The sequence below is a fragment of the Vanacampus margaritifer genome, chromosome 11, assembly GCF_051991255.1.
Source record: "Vanacampus margaritifer isolate UIUO_Vmar chromosome 11, RoL_Vmar_1.0, whole genome shotgun sequence".
Classification (NCBI taxonomy): domain Eukaryota; kingdom Metazoa; phylum Chordata; class Actinopteri; order Syngnathiformes; family Syngnathidae; genus Vanacampus; species Vanacampus margaritifer.
The window spans coordinates 1,331,541-1,350,147 of record NC_135442.1 but is presented as its reverse complement, the minus strand read 5'-3'; the positions used below and the strand labels follow the sequence as shown (position 1 = coordinate 1,350,147).

Genomic DNA, 18,607 nt, shown 5'->3' with positions numbered 1-18,607 from the left:
GTTGCCCCCATTAGCATGCGCCTTGGCATTATGGGAAAAATGGAAATCATGCACTGCAGACAAAATAATAAATCATAAAAAATACAAATAAACAAAGTTAACTTACTTCAAATGGTATAATTAGGCCAAATGCTAAAAAGAAAGAAAGAAAAAAAAGCCTACAAGGACATTCTTCTACATACATATTTAAATACATTCGAACGTACTTGCAAATACGTGCCAATTACTACGTTTTAGTGTCATCTTGTGAAATATTTGGGCATTTATTTATTTACTTTGGCAAATCATGCGAAAAGGTGAGTTCAGGTTAAAAAAAATGTGAAATGGCTTTTTCATGTAAATATTGTTTCGTCACAAAACAGACGTACACAATAATAAATAAATACCTGAAGTAAAAATATTGAACGGATTTAACTGCAGGCAACTTTAGCATCACGCCACAATTATTAAGCTTATTGACCGATGGGCACACCGCTAATTTACTTGAGTCTTTTCAGACCCTATTTAAAGGTCTGTGCTTTGCTTTAGCTTACATTTCCAGCGGAATTCTTTAAATAGGGAGACATCCAATACATATAACTTTTTTTTCCTATGTTTAGAAAAGACCCGATTGCGAAATAGATATCCGATTCCGTGATTTTGTTTCTCTTTATTGACTCTCATTTGACTCAAAAAGCTAAAGTCAAGCTCTTTATCTCCACAGCTGGACTGCGATGAAGACTCGCCCAACTTTGATGAAGATGGACGGGATGAGTACAACGAGATTCACATGCTCGTATAAAGTTGAAGGAGCCAAACAGACCACCTCCTCTTCCTCCTCCTCCTCCTCTTCCTCCTCCTCCTTCTTGAAAGTTGACAGGACAAGAGTCAAAAGGCAAAAAGCATCAGCAAATGTGTTACATCAATAGATTGCTAATATATTTTTCCTCAAGTAAAAACAAACCCTAAAAGCAACAAAAATGCATCCAAAAGTTGCGTGGGCCTTGTTTTGGTGGTGTGGTTTGTACCTTCCCTGAAATTGTGTGTGAGTTGTTCCTAACCTGAAGTCATCAATAGACAAAGACTACTGTATGTCTATCCCTTTAATTACTCTGCAGGCTTGGGGCAGATGTGCAATGTTAAAGGTCACCTCTTAGACAAATGCTGACAACTTGCTGGATGAATGTCAGGAAGTAAGAAGAAGAAAATCTACTCCGAATATTTCATTTATAGGTGAGCGCTTTGCCCCGAATGCAAAAAAGGACGTTGCGGAAGACAAGCCAAATGATATTGCATGCGTAGATTAGTTTCCATTTCCTTTCAAATGCAAAGAAGTGCAAAAGGTCTTGAATACAGTTGCCAGCAGATGTTCACTTGCACTCATGACAAAAATTGGGCTTGATTCCAATTTGTCTTTAATATGATTTGATTGATAACAGTGAAGTCAGCTCTAATTCTTGTCTTTTTTTGCTTCCGACAAATTGTAAGGACAATCAAGCAATGGCGACCCAAATCTCATGATTTCTTCAGCTTCAACTAAAAAAATCATAAACAATAATGACAATTTCAATGTTGTCACTAGAACCCATTGATTGAGTAAATGGCGGCGCCCCACTGACAAACTCGTCTTGTAAAATGGTAAAGACATAAATGGCTACATCGCAACCGCTCTGCGGATACCGGATAGCGTTTCCATAAGGTTCCCTTGAAAACTCCTTGAAGATGTTTAGGTTGCCCAGTTCTTCCAGCCCAGGAAAAGATGGCTTCAAATAGCCCAAATGAAAATGGTGAGTGTAAGTAAACGTGACCACAACGGTACGTGGGCCCTTTGCACACACTTCAAGCACTTTGAATGGCAAATTGTCAACCAAACAAGTTCCAAGACGTAAACACTCAATGAAGCCCAACACAAACGGACGCTTGCAAATAAGTAACTTGCGTTTTACTTTCTTTGTTTTGGCAACTTTTTTTTTTTACATTCAGACTTGCAAAATCTGCTGATTAGTAATGTTTAAACTGTATCTGCAAATAAGGTGTTGGCCCAGAGTTGAAAGGGCTCTGTGTAAATGTTTTTCTTTATATTGGTTCTTTCATCTTCTCAACAAGATTTGCAGTACACATTTCACATATGTCATGAATAATATAACAAAACACGTCAGCTGCAAAAGGCCAGAAACTAAGCAAACACACGTGTGGCCAACACGCCAGGGAGCAGTTGAGTTGTTGGCAGGCAGCGTGAATGATGTCTTGTATAGGATGACTACATGTGAATTCGAATGTAGCATCTGTGTTCAGGCATTCCCTTTTTCACCGCCGGCCGGCCGGCTTTTATACAATTACGATTAGCTGGCCAGCGACATTTCTCTTCAAATTCACATTCAACTGAGACCTTCGTAGCAGCGGCGATGCTTGAATGCCCGTTGGGCGTCCAAATCTCGCGCTGAAAGAAGTGAAGCATGTTCCAAATTATTACGCATATCAGATTTCAGTTAAATCAACATTTGAGTTTTTTTTTTTTTTTCAGGCAGATTTTTTTCACATGCTTCATTCTCCTGGAGGCGTATTCAGGAAAGCGCCTGTCAAACAAATCCATCGTATTAAGAGAGCAGCTGTTAAAAATCCACTGATAAGTGCTAAGCAGTATTTGAGGCTGCTGGTGTCTCTGGAGGCACCAGCAGCCTCAACATCCTCCCAAGGCTTGCAGTCAAGGAAAAACTGTATTCCGGCCACCCCCAACAAATCTATCAAGGAGAAACAAAAATACAGGAAAATTCATTTCAAACTTGAGATGGTGCTGGTGGTTGGAGTTGGCGTTGGTTTTTGAATGATGGGCCGTGAGATGGTAGACCCCTTTCAGGGTGCCTTACCGTGTCAAAATAAGGTATAGAGTTTAGAACTAACAATTTACTCCTGTGGTATTGTAGAGCATTAATATTCAGAGGTGTCAAAAGTCAATTCATTTTGACGGTCAGTCATCCGTCAAAGGCCAGGATACCCGTCCGTCATCGCGAATCCGTCTTTATACTTTGACCGTCCGTCATTCGTCAACGGCCGGGATACCCGCCCGTCATCGTTAATCCGTCTTTACATTTTGATGCTCCGTCATTCGTCAACGGCCGGGATACCCGCCCGTCATCGCGAATCCGTCTTTATATTTTGACCGTCCGTCATTCGTCAACGGCCGGGATACCAGCCCATCATCATTAATCCGTCTTTATATTTTGACCGTCCGTCATTCGTCAACGGCCGGGATACCAGCCCATCATCATTAATCCGTCTTTATATTTTGACCGTCCGTCATTCGTCAACGGCCGGGATACCCGCCCGTCATCGCGAATCCGTCTTTATATTTTGACACTCCGTCATTCGTCAACGGCCGGGATACCCGCCCGTCATCGTTAATCCGTCTTTATATTTTGACCGTCCGTCATTCGTCAACGGCCGGGATACCCGCCCGTCATCGCGAATCCGTCTTTATATTTTGACACTCCGTCATTCGTCAACGGCCGGGATACCCGCCCGTCATCGTTAATCCGTCTTTATATTTTGACCGTCCGTCATTCGTCAACGGCCGGGATACCCGTCCGTCATCGTTAATCCGTCTTTATATTTTGACACTCCGTTATTCTTCAACGGCCGAGATACCCGCCCGTCATGGTTAATCCGTCTTTATATTTTGACCGTCCGTCATTCGTCAATGGCCAGGATACCCGCCCGTCATCGCGAATCCGTCTTTATATTTTGACCGTCCGCCATTCGTCAACGGCCGAGATACCCGCCCGTCATCGTTAATCCGTCTTTATATTTTGACCGTCCGTCATTCGTCAACGGCCGGGATACCCGCCCGTCATCGCGAATCCGTCTTTATATTTTGACACTCCGTCATTCGTCAACGGCCGGGATACCCGTCCGTCATCATTAATCCGTCTTTATATTTTGACCGTCCGTCATTCGTCAACGGCCGGGATACCCGTCCGTCATCGTTAATCCGTCTTTATATTTTGACACTCCGTTATTCTTCAACGGCCGAGATACCCGCCCGTCATGGTTAATCCGTCTTTATATTTTGACCGTCCGTCATTCGTCAACGGCCGGGATACCCGCCGTCATCGTTAATCCGTCTTTATATTTTGACACTCCGTCATTCGTCAAAGGCCGGGATACCCGCCCGTCATCGTTAATCCGTCTTTACATTTTGATGCGCCGTCATTCGTCAACGGCCAAGATACCCGCCCGTCATCGCGAATCCGTCTTTATATTTTGACCGTCCGTCATTCATCAACGGCCGGGATACCTGTCCGTCATCATTAATCCGTCTTTATATTTTGACCGTCCGTCATTCGTCAACGGCCGGGATGCCCGTCCGTCATCGTTAATCCGTCTTTATATTTTGACACTCCGTCATTCGTCAACGGCCGAGATACCCGGCCGTCATCGCGAATCCGTCTTTATATTTTGACACTCCGTCATTCGTCAAAGGCCGGGATACCGGCCCGTCATCGTTAATCCGTCTTTATATTTTGACCGTCCGTCATTCGTCAACGGCCGGGATACCCGTCCGTCATCGTTAATCCGTCTTGATATTTTGACCGTCCGTCATTCGTCAACGGCCGGGATACCCGTCCGTCATCATTAATCCGTCTTTATATTTTGACCGTCCGTCATTCGTCAACGGCCGAGATACCCGGCCGTCATCGTTAATCCGTCTTTATATTTTGATGCTCCGTCATTCGTCAACGGCCGGGATACCCGTCCGTCATCGTTAATCCGTCTTTATATTTTGACACTCCGTCATTCGTCAACGGCCGGGATACCCGTCCGTCATCGTTAATCCGTCTTTATATTTTGACACTCCGTCATTCGTCAACGGCCGGGATACCCGCCCGTCATCGCGAATCCGTCTTTATATTTTGACCGTCCGTCATTCGTCAACGGCCGGGATACCCGTCCGTCATCATTAATCCGTCTTTATATTTTGACCGTCCGTCATTCGTCAACGGCCGAGATACCCGGCCGTCATCGTTAATCCGTCTTTATATTTTGATGCTCCGTCATTCGTCAACGGCCGGGATACCCGTCCGTCATCATTAATCCGTCTTTATATTTTGACCGTCCGTCATTCGTCAACGGCCGAGATACCCGGCCGTCATCGTTAATCCGTCTTTATATTTTGACCGTCCGTCATTCGTCAACGGCCGAGATACCCGCCCGTCATCGCGAATCCGTCTTTATATTTTGACCGTCCGTCATTCGTCAACGGCCGAGATACCCGGCCGTCATCGTTAATCCGTCTTTATATTTTGATGCTCCGTCATTCGTCAACAGCCGGGATACCCGTCCGTCATCGTTAATCCGTTTTTATATTTTGACACTCCGTCATTCGTCAACGGCCGGGATACCCGCCCGTCATCGTTAATCCGTCTTTATATTTTGACCGTCTGTCATTCGTCAACGGCCGGGATACCCGTCCGTAATCATTAATCCGTCTTTATATTTTGACACTCCGTCATTCGTCAAAGGCCGGGATACCCGCCCGTCATCGTTAGTCCGTCTTTATTTCAAGCCACCACGGTTGTACCAATAAATACGAAACAGATGCCCGTCAGTCAGTACTGAACTGAATATTGATGATTACATTGATGGACAAAAACTCACTTCTGTCAATGCTTAGTTCATCAATTTATGAAAGTTTCCGGTCAATCGTCAACAACACGGACATCCGTCATTGACGGACCTTCTGTCAGTATTAATGGGACGCTCACCTCTGGTAATAATATTCTGTAAACTGTACCATTGAAAACTACTGAGTATTAAGGACGAAAAACTCCACCAGCTTCTCCCAATCTCGACCCTATTGAGGATTCTTCAGTAATTAGCAGTAGAAAATAGTCTGGCTTCACCGAAAACATTGCTTTTGAACCAAATGTTACAGATGTGTGTTTATTCACAAGTTTCAGATGGAAACAAAACAATCATGACATGTCAACAGAAATATGACATATGAAGACAATGAACCGACAAAGATGGAAAGAAACCAGGGAACGAAAGACAAACTAATTGACGGGACAAGTGAGCAAAAACAGTATATGCGTAATAATTTGGAACACGTGTATTTCAATGTTATTGTTTTTTCAACGTTCCAATTCCCGTTTTTAGAGTCATTTAAGGATATTTTGGGAAGCACAGATCAGATAGCAATTGTACTTGCTTGATGATGTCATCGTCTTTTTTGACAAAGAAATGCATGCATTTGTAAGAGTTGACATGTGGTGAAAGATAACCAATCCCTATTTTCTTGGACTAACCAGATGGTTTTATAGCTGCAGGAATACAATCAAGTGAAGACAACTGACCCCCCCACTAACCCCCCCCCCTCCCTCCCCCAAGTGCTTCAAAATGAAGAGCAGTTCTTTACAGTCGCTGTTTTTATGAATCGGCCATGCAATCAAACGTTTGCTGGCCTGAAGAATGGCTTACACAAGCACGCCCTACATTACGAGCCATACAAGAATTCTCTCAGGGTAAACTGACCTTTGAACTGTAAATTCCCAGCCTTTAGTTAGCTGAGACATGTTTGTACAAAAAATAAGATATGGCTTACAGTCTGCCTTTTTGTGCTGAACAATGCATAGACCAAGGTCAAGTCAAGATTATGAATTATTTATATGTGGAATGATTTTGAAATCTTACACCTGCATTCCTTCATTTTCATCAGCCCAAAATGTGAAGCATGTAAATGGCTTTGTAGTTTTTTGTTTGTTTTTTTAGCTCTATGCTAAATATTTTGTATTGCAGAAGCGTGGAAGTGCCAATGTGGAGTAAACAGTTTTGACTGGAAAATACGTTTAAACGTATTTGAATATGTACTTACTTGCAAATAGATTCGAACGCACTTGTAGGCTTGAATGCTAAAAAAATACTTCAAATTTTTTTTCTCATTATATTCTCATGACATTATACCAAAATGTTCATAAATTAAGTACGTAATCATTGTTTGTAGCATATTTTCCCATAATGCCACAGGGTTAGTGCCTGTGTAAGTCAATACACTGTGGCATTATGGGAAAAAATGTTAAGATTTTAGCAGTTAGCCTACAATAACATTCCCATTTAAATACGTTCAAACATACTTTCAAATACACACAGATTACATTCTAAACTATTTACCAGTCAAAACTTTTCACTCCACATTGGCAGTTTGCCGTTTTCTGACTAAATACATTTTTATTGTGAAATGCTTCAAAAACAGTATTTTTTCTGTTGTCCCCTTTGCTGAAAGTGGACCGACCGGCACAACACATTCATCATCGTGCTGCTTTTGTTTTTGAATGTAAATGTTTGAGCGCAAGCACATGCCGCTCTCCGCAGATGATTGCCATTTGGGAAAGTTCAGCAACAACATCGACGCGGCCGGCGCAACCCCAAATTGTACATTTCTAGCAAGCGGCCCGCAACGTGACTCTCATGTTTGACATGTTGACATACCGTCTTGCTCGGCCAATTTGTGTTGGGGCAGGTTTGCGCGCAGTCGCTTGGTGGCACATTGCCGGCCACAAAATGCCTGCCCGGAATGGCTGGAATCGGCTGTGATGTGGCCAGCCGGAGGGAAGCAAATGTTACACTTTCAGACTGGAGCACCAAACAATCAACTCGATGCTACACGACTACCGCTACCGCGACTAAATGCTCTGCCAGTGGTGTGTTGTAAAGTTACAGGAAACATGTTATTTTGTGGGAATTTTAAACAATTCCCAGGTGTCTCAATAAAAGCTGTCTTGACATTCTTCTGTCAAAATATTTGCTTCCAGGGTTTTCATCTAAATAGCGCATGTAACTTTTGTTACCATGACAACAGGCCAGTGCTACGGTGGCACAAAGCCAGAGTTGCTAACTTAGCTAACATGCTAAAGTTGCCAACTTTTGCGACCACTCTAGCGCAATTTCTATGAAGGTTTTGTTGTGTTGTTACAGAAACTTTGAGACTCTGCCCGGAGCAGGAGATGTTTACCCCACCGCGTCCTTATTGCAAATAAGCTAATAAATAATTACTAAACTATTTAACCATCCATAAAGCAAGAACCTGTAAAGTTATTGTATTTTCAAGAATTGCACAAATAAACCCGAATGGAAACAATAGAAATTGGAAAAAAGAAAGTTGTCTGACAGGACTCGTCTGCTCAACACGTCCACGTGCTCTTATGACAAAAACGTGTGTGTGTGTGTGTGTGTGTGTGTGTGTGTGTGTGTGTGTGTGACTATAGACACAAACAAACTGTAAAGCACATATTGGCCACTATTTACACAAGGACCGGTGATGAATCGTGGGTATTATTTCAGATAATAAAATGTACGGTGCTGCTAATCTGTGCTGTCTGGTTGTTAGATGTTGAAACATGCAGGCTGAAAAGGGAAATAGTTGGGTTCTGTTTCTTTTAACCCTCAAAAATTTCGGCCTTGTCAACAGTCTTTGTTGGGCACATTTTGTCACCTCCATTAGTGCGGACCACCCACACTCGCTTCTTTTATTTCAAAAGTTCTTAATTCAACATGATGGTTGGGAACGAAGACACCCCTCTGAGTTCGACATGCACAGCAATACACCGTTGCTAGGGGGTGCTGTAGGCACGTCACATATTTGTCCCCTAAAGCAATTGATTTAATGAAGTTGAAAAATATTACAAAGTTCACAAGAACCATTCTGTTCCAACGCAGTGCCTGTTCCTGCATTCGTGCTGCAGCTGTACCCTACGGTGGCCCTGAAGTGCAAAATTGCAAAGTGCAAAAAAAAAAACAATGAACGCTACAACAAATGAAAAACACTGAAACAACGAAACACACCAAAATTTAAAAACAAAACAAAAATAACTCAACAAAAAAAATCACGCACGCAAAAGAAAACACGAAAATCAACAACTAAACAAAACAGTAAACGCAAAAAACAAACAAAAAAAACCTTTTCTCCCAAATATCTCCTAGTCCATCGTTGTTAGCTGCCTCCAGCCGCCGCTAGCTGCACTGCTAACACAGTCACAGGTGGTCTTCTAGTTTCCTCGTACAGAAAAACATGACGTCACTTAATGTACAAATCCTGGATATTATAATCCAAAATATTGCAAATTTTGTTATAAAACATACAAATACATGCGCACATAAATTTTGTTGACAATTAGTCATGGTTTTTGTACATTAAGTGACGTCATGTTTTTTCGCAACAAGGCAACCTTACGACATGAATAGAATAAAATTTAAAAAAAAATCACATTTTGTTCTAATATTTTCAGAATATGCAAACACGTGCACATACATTTTGGTGACAATCGGTCACGGTTTTGGTACACTATGCAACGGTAATGGAATGGTCGCATGCGCCCTTTCCTCGCAGCATTGCGGCTGTCTGCATTTGCCAGCTCGAAGGGGCCTTACGCTGCTGCTAATAGCATGAAGAAAAATGCATTTCCAATTCAGTTTAAACTACTTTTAGAACAAATATTATTTAGCTGTGTATTGTACTTTTTTAAAAAACAAAAAACAAACAAGAGAACCTGTCAAGTGAAGTCATGAAAAAAAAAAAATACCCTCACCCCCCACGTAATGGTCATGGGGGGGATCCTGGCACCGTGCCATATATAGAATCGTCCACAAGCACAGACATACTGTAGATGTTATTTAACAAAAGAGACACATGATATTTGTATTCTATGATCCCTTGTAAATAAAAGACTGTACTTCTATATGATAGAATTACTTATTAACTCATTCACTGCCATTGACGGCTATAGACGTCAAAAATTAATTTGAACTATTTCTATTAATTTAACATTTTTTCCACTTAAGAGTATGAAAATCTAGAAAAATATATTGTGCATTTAGAACAGATATAAAATTTGTGATTAATCGTGAGTTAACTATTGAAGTCATGCAATTAATTACAATTAAAAAAATATTGCCTGACGCGATAAAAAAAAAGAGAAAAGATCATAAAAAATTAGGGCTGTCAGGCGATTAAAATTTTTAATCGTAATTAATCGCATTACTTCACTAGTTAACTCACGATTAATCACAAACTTTATATCTGTTCTAAATGTACAATTAAAAAATTCTAGGTTTTCATACTCTTTAACAAAAGTGGGAAAAAAAATTTAACTAATAGAAATAGTTCAAATGAATTTTTGACGTCTATAGCCGTCAATGGCAGTGAATGAGTTAATCCCCAACATAAACTTTTCAAAAGTGATTTTATGAGTGTGTTCATAGGAAATACCCTAAGCTATTTCTCCAGCGATGTCACTTGACGTCTGTGCTCATTCGAAGGCCCGCACAGTGTTTGTTTAATCTGCACAGCAAGTTCAGATGTCGCGCAACAAAAACAAGAGGGCAATGAGGCCATTCCGTTTGTGTATTGTTGTGCAAGTTTGGCTTTGTCTGTCCGCAAGATGAGAGAAATACTTGACTTTGGTTTATTCGGACCACGCCCTTTCCCAACTTCTTATTTACTGCACATTCTAAGAATGTATCGTGTACGCAGGTCAATGGCGTCATGATGTCTTTTTTAGCGAGATGCCGTGTCCATATGGACCAAGGAAATCTTTCACTCTTTTGATAGCTCAGCTGGACCTTATTTCTTCCAAGGAAAATCTGATAGATAAAGATAGAGAAAGACCATCAGGGATGATGTTATCAGAAATCAATTGTCCAAGCCCCACTTCAGCCTGGAGTCCATAAAAAAAAAAAAAAAATAAAAATATATATATATATATGCGGGGTAAACATTTCAAGAACGGTTCAATTTGAAAGTGGAACAATTTAATTCAGTTTGACTGAGTGGGATTACAATTTGTTTCATTATGGTACGGCTCAGTTTGGCTTTTTTGTTTTTAGCTACAATTGAATTAACTGTCAGCAATGTAAAAGAGCCACGTATCTCTATTAAAGTTTTAACAGTTAAAATCTGTTAAAAGATGACTCCATCTGAATTGCAATATATTTCAAAGATTCGGTTCAGTTCGATGAGCTCCCATCTTTAAAAAATCAATCAATACATAAAAACTGTGTGGCATTACTGTATGTACAGGTGTGAAAATGTGAATTCATCCTTGTTTATATTGCCATTTTGAAAAGTATTCATGGTACTGTGGCTGTGTAGTGGTACCGGATTCGAGTCCAGCCAGCACCCAAAGACCCGACCGACTTACCACTGGAGCGCCTCAATATAAATGGAAGCGTTGCGACAGGAAGGACAAACAAAGAGACCGAAAGTCAACGTTGGCACTTTTGCATTAGCATCAGGTTGAAACAAGTTGATTGTTCTGTTGCTGCTAAAATGAAAAACAATTTTCTCCCGACTGTAAAGCATTATTTCTGTCGCAAATAACATACAGATCACATTTTTCCTTTGCGTTTCAGTCAATGCAGGAAGGTTAATCATTGTACAGGTTCTCTTTTATTCAACTCACGGCCATAAATCAAACTTGGAAAGAGTTCAGACTTCACAGCAAAAGTATTTGGACAAAAACACAAATCCACAAGTCAAACTGGCTATTTTGTGAAAAGCAAAAAAATAAAAATTATAGACATCTGTTAAGTCCTGGATGGTCTCAGGGCTTAGGCCGATTATCACGTTTGGCTTTTCATTACAGCGACTATAAAAAGTTGTGCCAGATTTCAAAGTATAGTTATTACGTGGATGTACAGAATGACACACCCAGCAATGAGCCAACAAGCTTGACATTGATTTAAAAAAGACAAACCTGCGCCGGGAATAAATAGCCTGCGTCTTACCCTGGAAGAAATGTCAAAAGCGTCACGCATGGCTGCTTGATGAACGCTGCGGACACAAAAGAAGAAGCGAAACACAAAAACATTTTTCTTCTCACATATGTCGCCGCAGCTCGGGGAAAAAAAACACACACAAATCATCTATTGTGTTCCCAAAAGCCTCCGTTCTCAATCTGTCTGATGCCACCTCTCGTCATTTGACTCACTTGGCCAAGACAAGGGACGCTGGCGCTGGTGACCGTTGATTTACATGTCAGGAATGTAAACAAATCATTTCCCGTAGACGCTATACGTTCAAGCACTAACAATGTGGGTGGTACGGCATTCATATGCAAATGAAGCGGCTTTGTGTGGGTGTCAAGTCAGCATCTTGTCATCTGACGTTGTGCTGTACATACATGACCGTCCCACAGCACGGAAGCCGCTCGGCTTGAACGCGGCGCTCCAGAAATGGGAGCAGCAGATGCCCTGGATCAGCGCTTGTGCTCAGCCAGAACATCCGGGTCAAGCATTTGCAATAAATAATGTGCACAAAGTGCAAACAGTGGACCCCCGGGGGAGCGGCTATTCCCGGCCTGCGGAGATCTGTCATTAACTGAAGTACATTCGGGGTCACGATCACTTTTAGAAACAAAATGCAACAAGTTCAAATGCAAGTTAACGCGCAGTAATGGCAATCAGCGCTTAAAAACGTCAAACCGTTCACAACATGACTAAATAAATGTACGGAGAAAGGTTATGTTAGTTCGCTAAAATTCCCAAAACTATTTCGTCAACGAAATTAAATAAAAACTAACTGAAACAAAACTGGAACTATCTTTAATTATAATGAAAATGTCCTTCCTTTTAGTCTTTGGTAATTCATTTAATACATGAGCCTTTTTCGATCAGCTGGCAGTGAATGAACATCATTGCATCCTTTTTCATCTACGTGAAAACACTCGCAATAATCATCAACAAGGATTTGCCACAGTAGGGAAGAGATGGTTGTGCATTTTCAAATGATCATTTTCAGTCCCAGGAAATCACAACGTCCCATCACTAGTGAGCTATTTTTAGTACAGGCCTGCAGGCTACTCATGTGGTCCTTGGGAATTAAAACAAACTCTGCAAATTGTTCTGTGTTTTTTTAAAGTGAACATGATGGCAAGATGCACAACTGGCAAACTTACAAGTGACATTTTGAAAATGAACTTGAACAGTTTATAACATTTCTACGGAAGCTACGGAACAGCAAATGTGGAGTAAACACTTGACGTTTTTGCAATGATGTTCAAACGTACTTGCCGGCTAAATGCTAAAAGCGTCATCTTGGCATCTCGGAGCGCGTCTACGTATTCCATGTTACCAGTTTGACGCACAGAAGCGGCATCAGGAGCGTGATGATAACAAGCGGAGCGATGAAGATGGCGGCGGTGCCGAGCGGCGGGTCCCGGAGCTGTGGACAGAAAACAAAGTACTCCTGATGGACTTCCCCGAAGAGGTCGTCCACCAGAGAGCCTCGACTCTGACACGACGACGCTCTGGCCCAGTGATCCACGCACAGCTTCAGATCGTAGTAGATGCTGCAGAAGAAGAGGAAACGTTTGCACGGCTCGGACGGACACGGCGCCGAAGCTCTGAAGTGCATTTCTTCAAAACGGACAAACAAACATCTTGAAAAGTCACAATGACGTTCTCGCAAGTGCATTTGCAAAAAAAACAAACATGGACTGTAGATGCGTTCTTTTCCTTTTTAATATGACAGACGCTTGACCGCCAAAGCATCCGAGCGACCTTCGTGGAGGCTTTTTCGAGCCAAAAGTTTTGATTTGAGAAACCCTCTGGGCGGAGACGCGCGCGTAAGCCGACTTCAATGCGCTCCATCTCACGAGAGGTTGTGCCACCGCATGACATTTAGTGAGGTCAACATCCACAAGAGGAAACTCAGCCTCAGTGCTGGAAGTCTGATCAACAAGATGGCTTCCTTTTGATGACCTAACGCACCATTTCTGCCTTAGCCCCAAAAATGACGACATCTGCAAAATATAGATCATTACATACGGATCTTAAGTCCAAAAATATTTTGAAAGACAGAAAGAAAAAAAGAGGTAGGAATATGATGGACTTTATGGTGAATACTATAAGTATCTCATTTTTTAAAATGTATTTTACTCTTCATAAATCAATGACTAATTAACCTGAAGCATTGCAAAAGATGTGACTTGTTTTTCAAATCAGTGCTCAACTGTATAATGTCAAACATGCACTTTTACTGATATTTTCTCCAAACATCTCAAACTTCACTAGAAATCTAAATCAGGGATGTGCAACTTAAATGATGGGAAGGACCACAATTTGTCATTAGTGCTACGGGGGGGGGGGGACACGTAGGACCACCCACTTCCTAACCAGGTGCATGACAAAAAAAAATCCATTTTAAATATGGACAAAATTGCGTGCCTGCCTGTTACGAACTGTTATTAATAAAGATGGAGAAGATTTTTTTTAATAGTTGAAGCCTTTCGAAGTGATTCTCACCGTTGGCAACAACTTGACTTAATGATAACATTGAGCTAAGCTGCACTCTTTGCAAAACAGACGTTTCATGCCAGAGACGAGTAGCCTGACCCGAACCGAACCGAACCCAATTCTTGCCGTCTTTTCCTACGTACGTCTTGTTTTGTTGGATCTGGCTGCAGCCTTCATTTCTATTTACGATATGAAAGAAAATCCACTTTACCGCTTCACAGCCGGCCACGCGCATCCTTGCCGGTAGCCGCTCGTCTCCATGCTGTCGTTAAAAGCCGAGCGGCAGTTGCGGACGTTGCTCTCAAACATGCGCTTGTTGCATGGATGGATAATCGTCTGCGATAGCCCTGGACAACGCACACGCACACGCACACGCAAGACACGCACGTTTGAGGCGAGCACAGCAGACTTCGGAAAAGTATCCAAGTAACAGAAAATATGACCTCATTTGATATTTGTTTTGGTAGTTTACGTTGTCTTACCTGTCCAGAAGAAGACAAACGCCAGCATGCAAGAAGTCAACGTCCTCTGGTAAGAGAATCAAACATTGTCTTGTCATGATTTGCGTTTTGTTAATTTTGATTATACATCATGTATAATCCATTTCAATATTAATCTAGATTTTATTAAATCAATTCAGTTCCAAATTATTATAATTTTTTTTGTATTTCTCTTTACTAAAGTCTTACTGTTAGTTTCATATGACGACGACAGAAACTTTTCTTAACTCATTGACTGACAGCCATTTTCAGTAAAGCAACCCCCTTCGCTCCCGGCTGTTTTACTGGATTTTGACTGATTATACAAGGCCCACAGAATATTCTGTTCTATTGCTGTAAAAACATGGAACCTCCCAAAAAAGATTAAGAGTCTCTTCTTTCATCAGGAAAAAATATATATATTTGTGTCTGTTTCCGTTTTGCAGCAATTAGTATTAGAATATAGCTAAATGTCATCATTATTCACAAACCTGTTGAAAACACTGAGGAAAAGAGCTTTTTTGCAACATGGTCCTGGTTGATCTCTTATACTCTGCTGCCACCTACTAGCTGTTTTTTTGTAATAACTACCATTGCTTTAAGCGACCTCTTCAGGTCAGAGGCTGCATCAAAGCCTTTCTTTATGCTAGCATAAAAAAACAACTAAAATAAACGTATACATTTGTTTTTGGGACCATGAGAATATTAAAAATAGAACATTTTTATACGTTTTTGGGAGCAAATGAATATGCCTTTATCTGGACGAAACGGTTTGATATCTGATTTCCTCACTTAATTCTTTAACAGTTCGATTTTCTTGCCATTCCTTTTGCAAGACGTCGGACTCTTCTGCACTTGTCATCAGCATAAAGATCCGTCTTTCCCCCTCACTAAACATAAAAACTGTGACTTGCTTAATAATGTGGAACAGGCTTCTTAAGTAATATTCCTTGACCAAGGCTGGGAAACATGTCTGATCATCTATCCGAGGGGTGCTCAAGTTGGGTCCTGGACAGCCCCTATCCAGCCTGTTTTCCATTTTTCTCTCCACTAACACACCTGATTTATGATCAGGCTTCTGCAAAGCTTGCTGATGAGCCGATCATTAGATTCAGTTGTGCTGCCGGAGGGAAACATGGAAAACAGGCTGGGGCTCTCCAGGACCGAACTTGAGCACCCCTGATCTAAGCACACATATGCAATCATTTGTCAACTGTATATGAAACTTTGGGGGGGGGGGGGCAGGACACTGAAATGTTGACCACCTGCTTCCTGAAGATTCCCAAGGATGAATGAATATATCTTCTGGGAAGCAGACAGTGAAACCATATGTTCATGGCGAAAAGAAAAAAAAATAAATAAATACAAATAAAAAAAGCGTGCATATGTTGTTTAGATTGTGAGTAGATGCACCTTCCCCAGTGACACAGTCTCCGAAGGATGTAGGTCAGGGGTCACCAACTCCAGTCCTCGAGGGGCGCAGTCCTGCATGTTTTTGACGTTTCCCCTCCTCCAACACACCTGATTCAAACGATCAGGATCATAATCAGGTTTCTGCGAGGCTTGCTGATGAGCTGATCGTTTGAATCAGGTGTGTTGGAGAAGGTAAACATCTAAAACATACAGGATAGGGACCCGGAGTTGGTGAGGCCTGATGTCGATGATGTTGTGGATGCACGAGTCAAAGCAGAGTCAAATACAGTAAACATGTTTGGGCATAATTACTGAAAATGTGCAAAGACGCACTTTGGGCATAATTAAATCAACTTTTGATCATCGATTAACGGCTTAACTCATTCACTGACTAAATTCATTTGAACGATTTCTATTAGTTTAACGTGTTTTCTCTACTTTTGAAAAGAAAACCTAGCTTTTTTTTTTTATTGTACATTTAAAACAGATATAAGATTTGTGATTAATCGTGAGTTAACTAGTGAAGTCATGTGATTATTTACAATTCAAAATGTTAATCACCTGACGCCCCTGATTTTTAATAATCTTTTATTCTTTGAAAAAAAGATTAAATAAAAAGAAAAGATGATTAAAAATGAGTGGCGTAATTAATCGCATGACTTCACATTGGATCAAAAAATGTGATAGAACAAAAAGGTAATAGAACAAAACAGTAACTGAATCAAAATCAATTTATGGGAGGAAAAGTCAGTAATTCTAAAAACTGTAATAATAAAATTAAATTATAAAAGTGTGTTTGTTTTTGCATGAAGTATAAATAATCTGTCACTTGACATCTGAACCTCAGAAATAATGCAAATCAGGCATCATTTGGCTCCTCCAAATCTGTTGCGTCATCTTTGTTAAGCGGCCAACACCTCAAAACCAGGCAAAACGTCAAACGAAGCGAGATTAACTTCTTGCTCTAATCATTTATGTCCGGAACCGATTTTGCATATTATGGATATAAAAACTGCATATATGTGGGAGCAAAAGTTCAAAGTAACTGGAAAAATACTCAGGTGGGCTAAAGCTGAAAGGGAAAAAAGACTAAAAGTACGTACCATTTCTGTTGCTGTTTTGCGTCTGGCCGGCCGAGTGGTCGCAGCCTCTGTGGTCTTCTGCTCTTATCACTGTAAACCGTCCCAGCTAATTGAATTGCACAACAGCACTGAACAACAGCCCGCTTCCTTTCCCACACCAGGCTCGAGTGTTCACATGCTACCCAAACCAAAGTCATGTTCCATATGCAGCCCCTCTGCATGACCTCTCACCCCAGAGACGCTCCAGCCAGGAGGCCTCAGTGTCAACAAACCCAAACTATCCCATCTCGCCAGTGGAATTATTTTGAGGTTTCAAGCTCAGTTGTGGAGTTTCTTTCCCATCGGATGCAAATTTAGGCCCAGAGAGGAGCACAGTTCGGAGGTTCCCTCTTCAAATTTTGCTATCGTGGCTCTTCTCCGGGTATTCCGACTTCAAAATGAAATCGTACTTTCACTGCTCATGCCGTGGAAAACGGGACCACTTTTGAGCCCGCATTTGCTTTGCCTCGACTTTAACTCTTTGACTGCCAAAAACGTTAAATAACGTTTAGTAAAATCCTATGGAGGACTGCCAAAGACGTTAAAATACGTTTTTTTCAAGACAGAGGTGAAATTAACCATTTTTTATTGTTGATTACTGAAAAACGGAATAAGATAGAAACAAACTTTTTTTTCTGATGAAAGATGAGAGTCCAATCTTTCATTTGGTAGTATGTGTGTTTCCATAGTCCAAACACATAATTTTCTGTGGACCTTGAAAGATCAGTCAAAAATGCTTAAATCGGCTGGCACCCACGGCATCCCTTTTCTGACAACGTCTGGCAGTCAAAGAGTTAACGGCTCATGTGAAAGGTTGTTCTTTTTGGAGGTGGGATGAAACATCTCACTCATCGCGCCATCGCAGCGGGAATACATTTCCAACCTTGTTTGGCGATCGGCCGTTCTCTCGGGGGTCGCCCGGCAACGCGCGGCCACAATATCATCATAATGCATTTATGAGTGGAGAAATTTTTGCAGAGTGGTCATAAGAAAACATTTCCATGGACCTCAAATTAAAGGCTAAGTTGAGGCAGCCGTGCAAATAGAAACGTGTTAAATGACGTATGCAGTAACGTCTCTTCATGGTCATGGAAAAGCGTTCCGCAGGTTGGGAACGAGACAATGCTGCGTAAGATTTTTAATGCACGCAAGGGTTGCGGGTTCAAATCCAAAGCCTTGTTTGTTCATTGACTCCGTCAACTTTTATCCACCGGGTGTTTGTGTTTTTTTTGTTTTTTCATGACACATCCAAAAATAAAATGATGCAGGCTGAGGAGAGCTGGATTTGTAAGACATGACTTCATTCTACACAGCAGTTCGGCATCATAC

At 41.3% G+C, this 18,607-nt stretch overlaps 2 protein-coding genes across 3 annotated transcripts in view; one reads left to right on the top strand and one right to left on the bottom strand.

Moving 5' to 3' along the window:
• The window catches only part of slc4a3 (solute carrier family 4 member 3), a 32,751-nt gene extending 24,988 nt beyond the window's left edge, over positions 1 to 7,763 (top strand). For both annotated transcript variants that reach the window (XM_077580701.1, XM_077580702.1), the window contains one exon: positions 704 to 7,763. In XM_077580701.1, coding sequence (XP_077436827.1) covers positions 704 to 781 — 78 coding nt within the window. In that variant the 3' untranslated portion in view covers positions 782 to 7,763. The remainder of the gene's footprint in view (positions 1 to 703) is intronic.
• Positions 7,764 to 11,464: 3,701 nt separating this feature from the next.
• LOC144060685 (receptor activity-modifying protein 1-like) lies at positions 11,465 to 17,400 on the bottom strand. Its single transcript, XM_077580438.1, has 4 exons — positions 17,261 to 17,400; positions 14,748 to 14,793; positions 14,477 to 14,612; positions 11,465 to 13,319 (listed from the first exon to the last, which is right to left on the bottom strand). Exons 1-4 carry the CDS (start codon positions 17,261 to 17,263, stop codon positions 13,085 to 13,087), a joined length of 420 nt encoding a protein of 139 aa, XP_077436564.1. The 5' UTR covers positions 17,264 to 17,400; the 3' UTR covers positions 11,465 to 13,084.
• Positions 17,401 to 18,607: the final 1,207 nt, after the last annotated feature.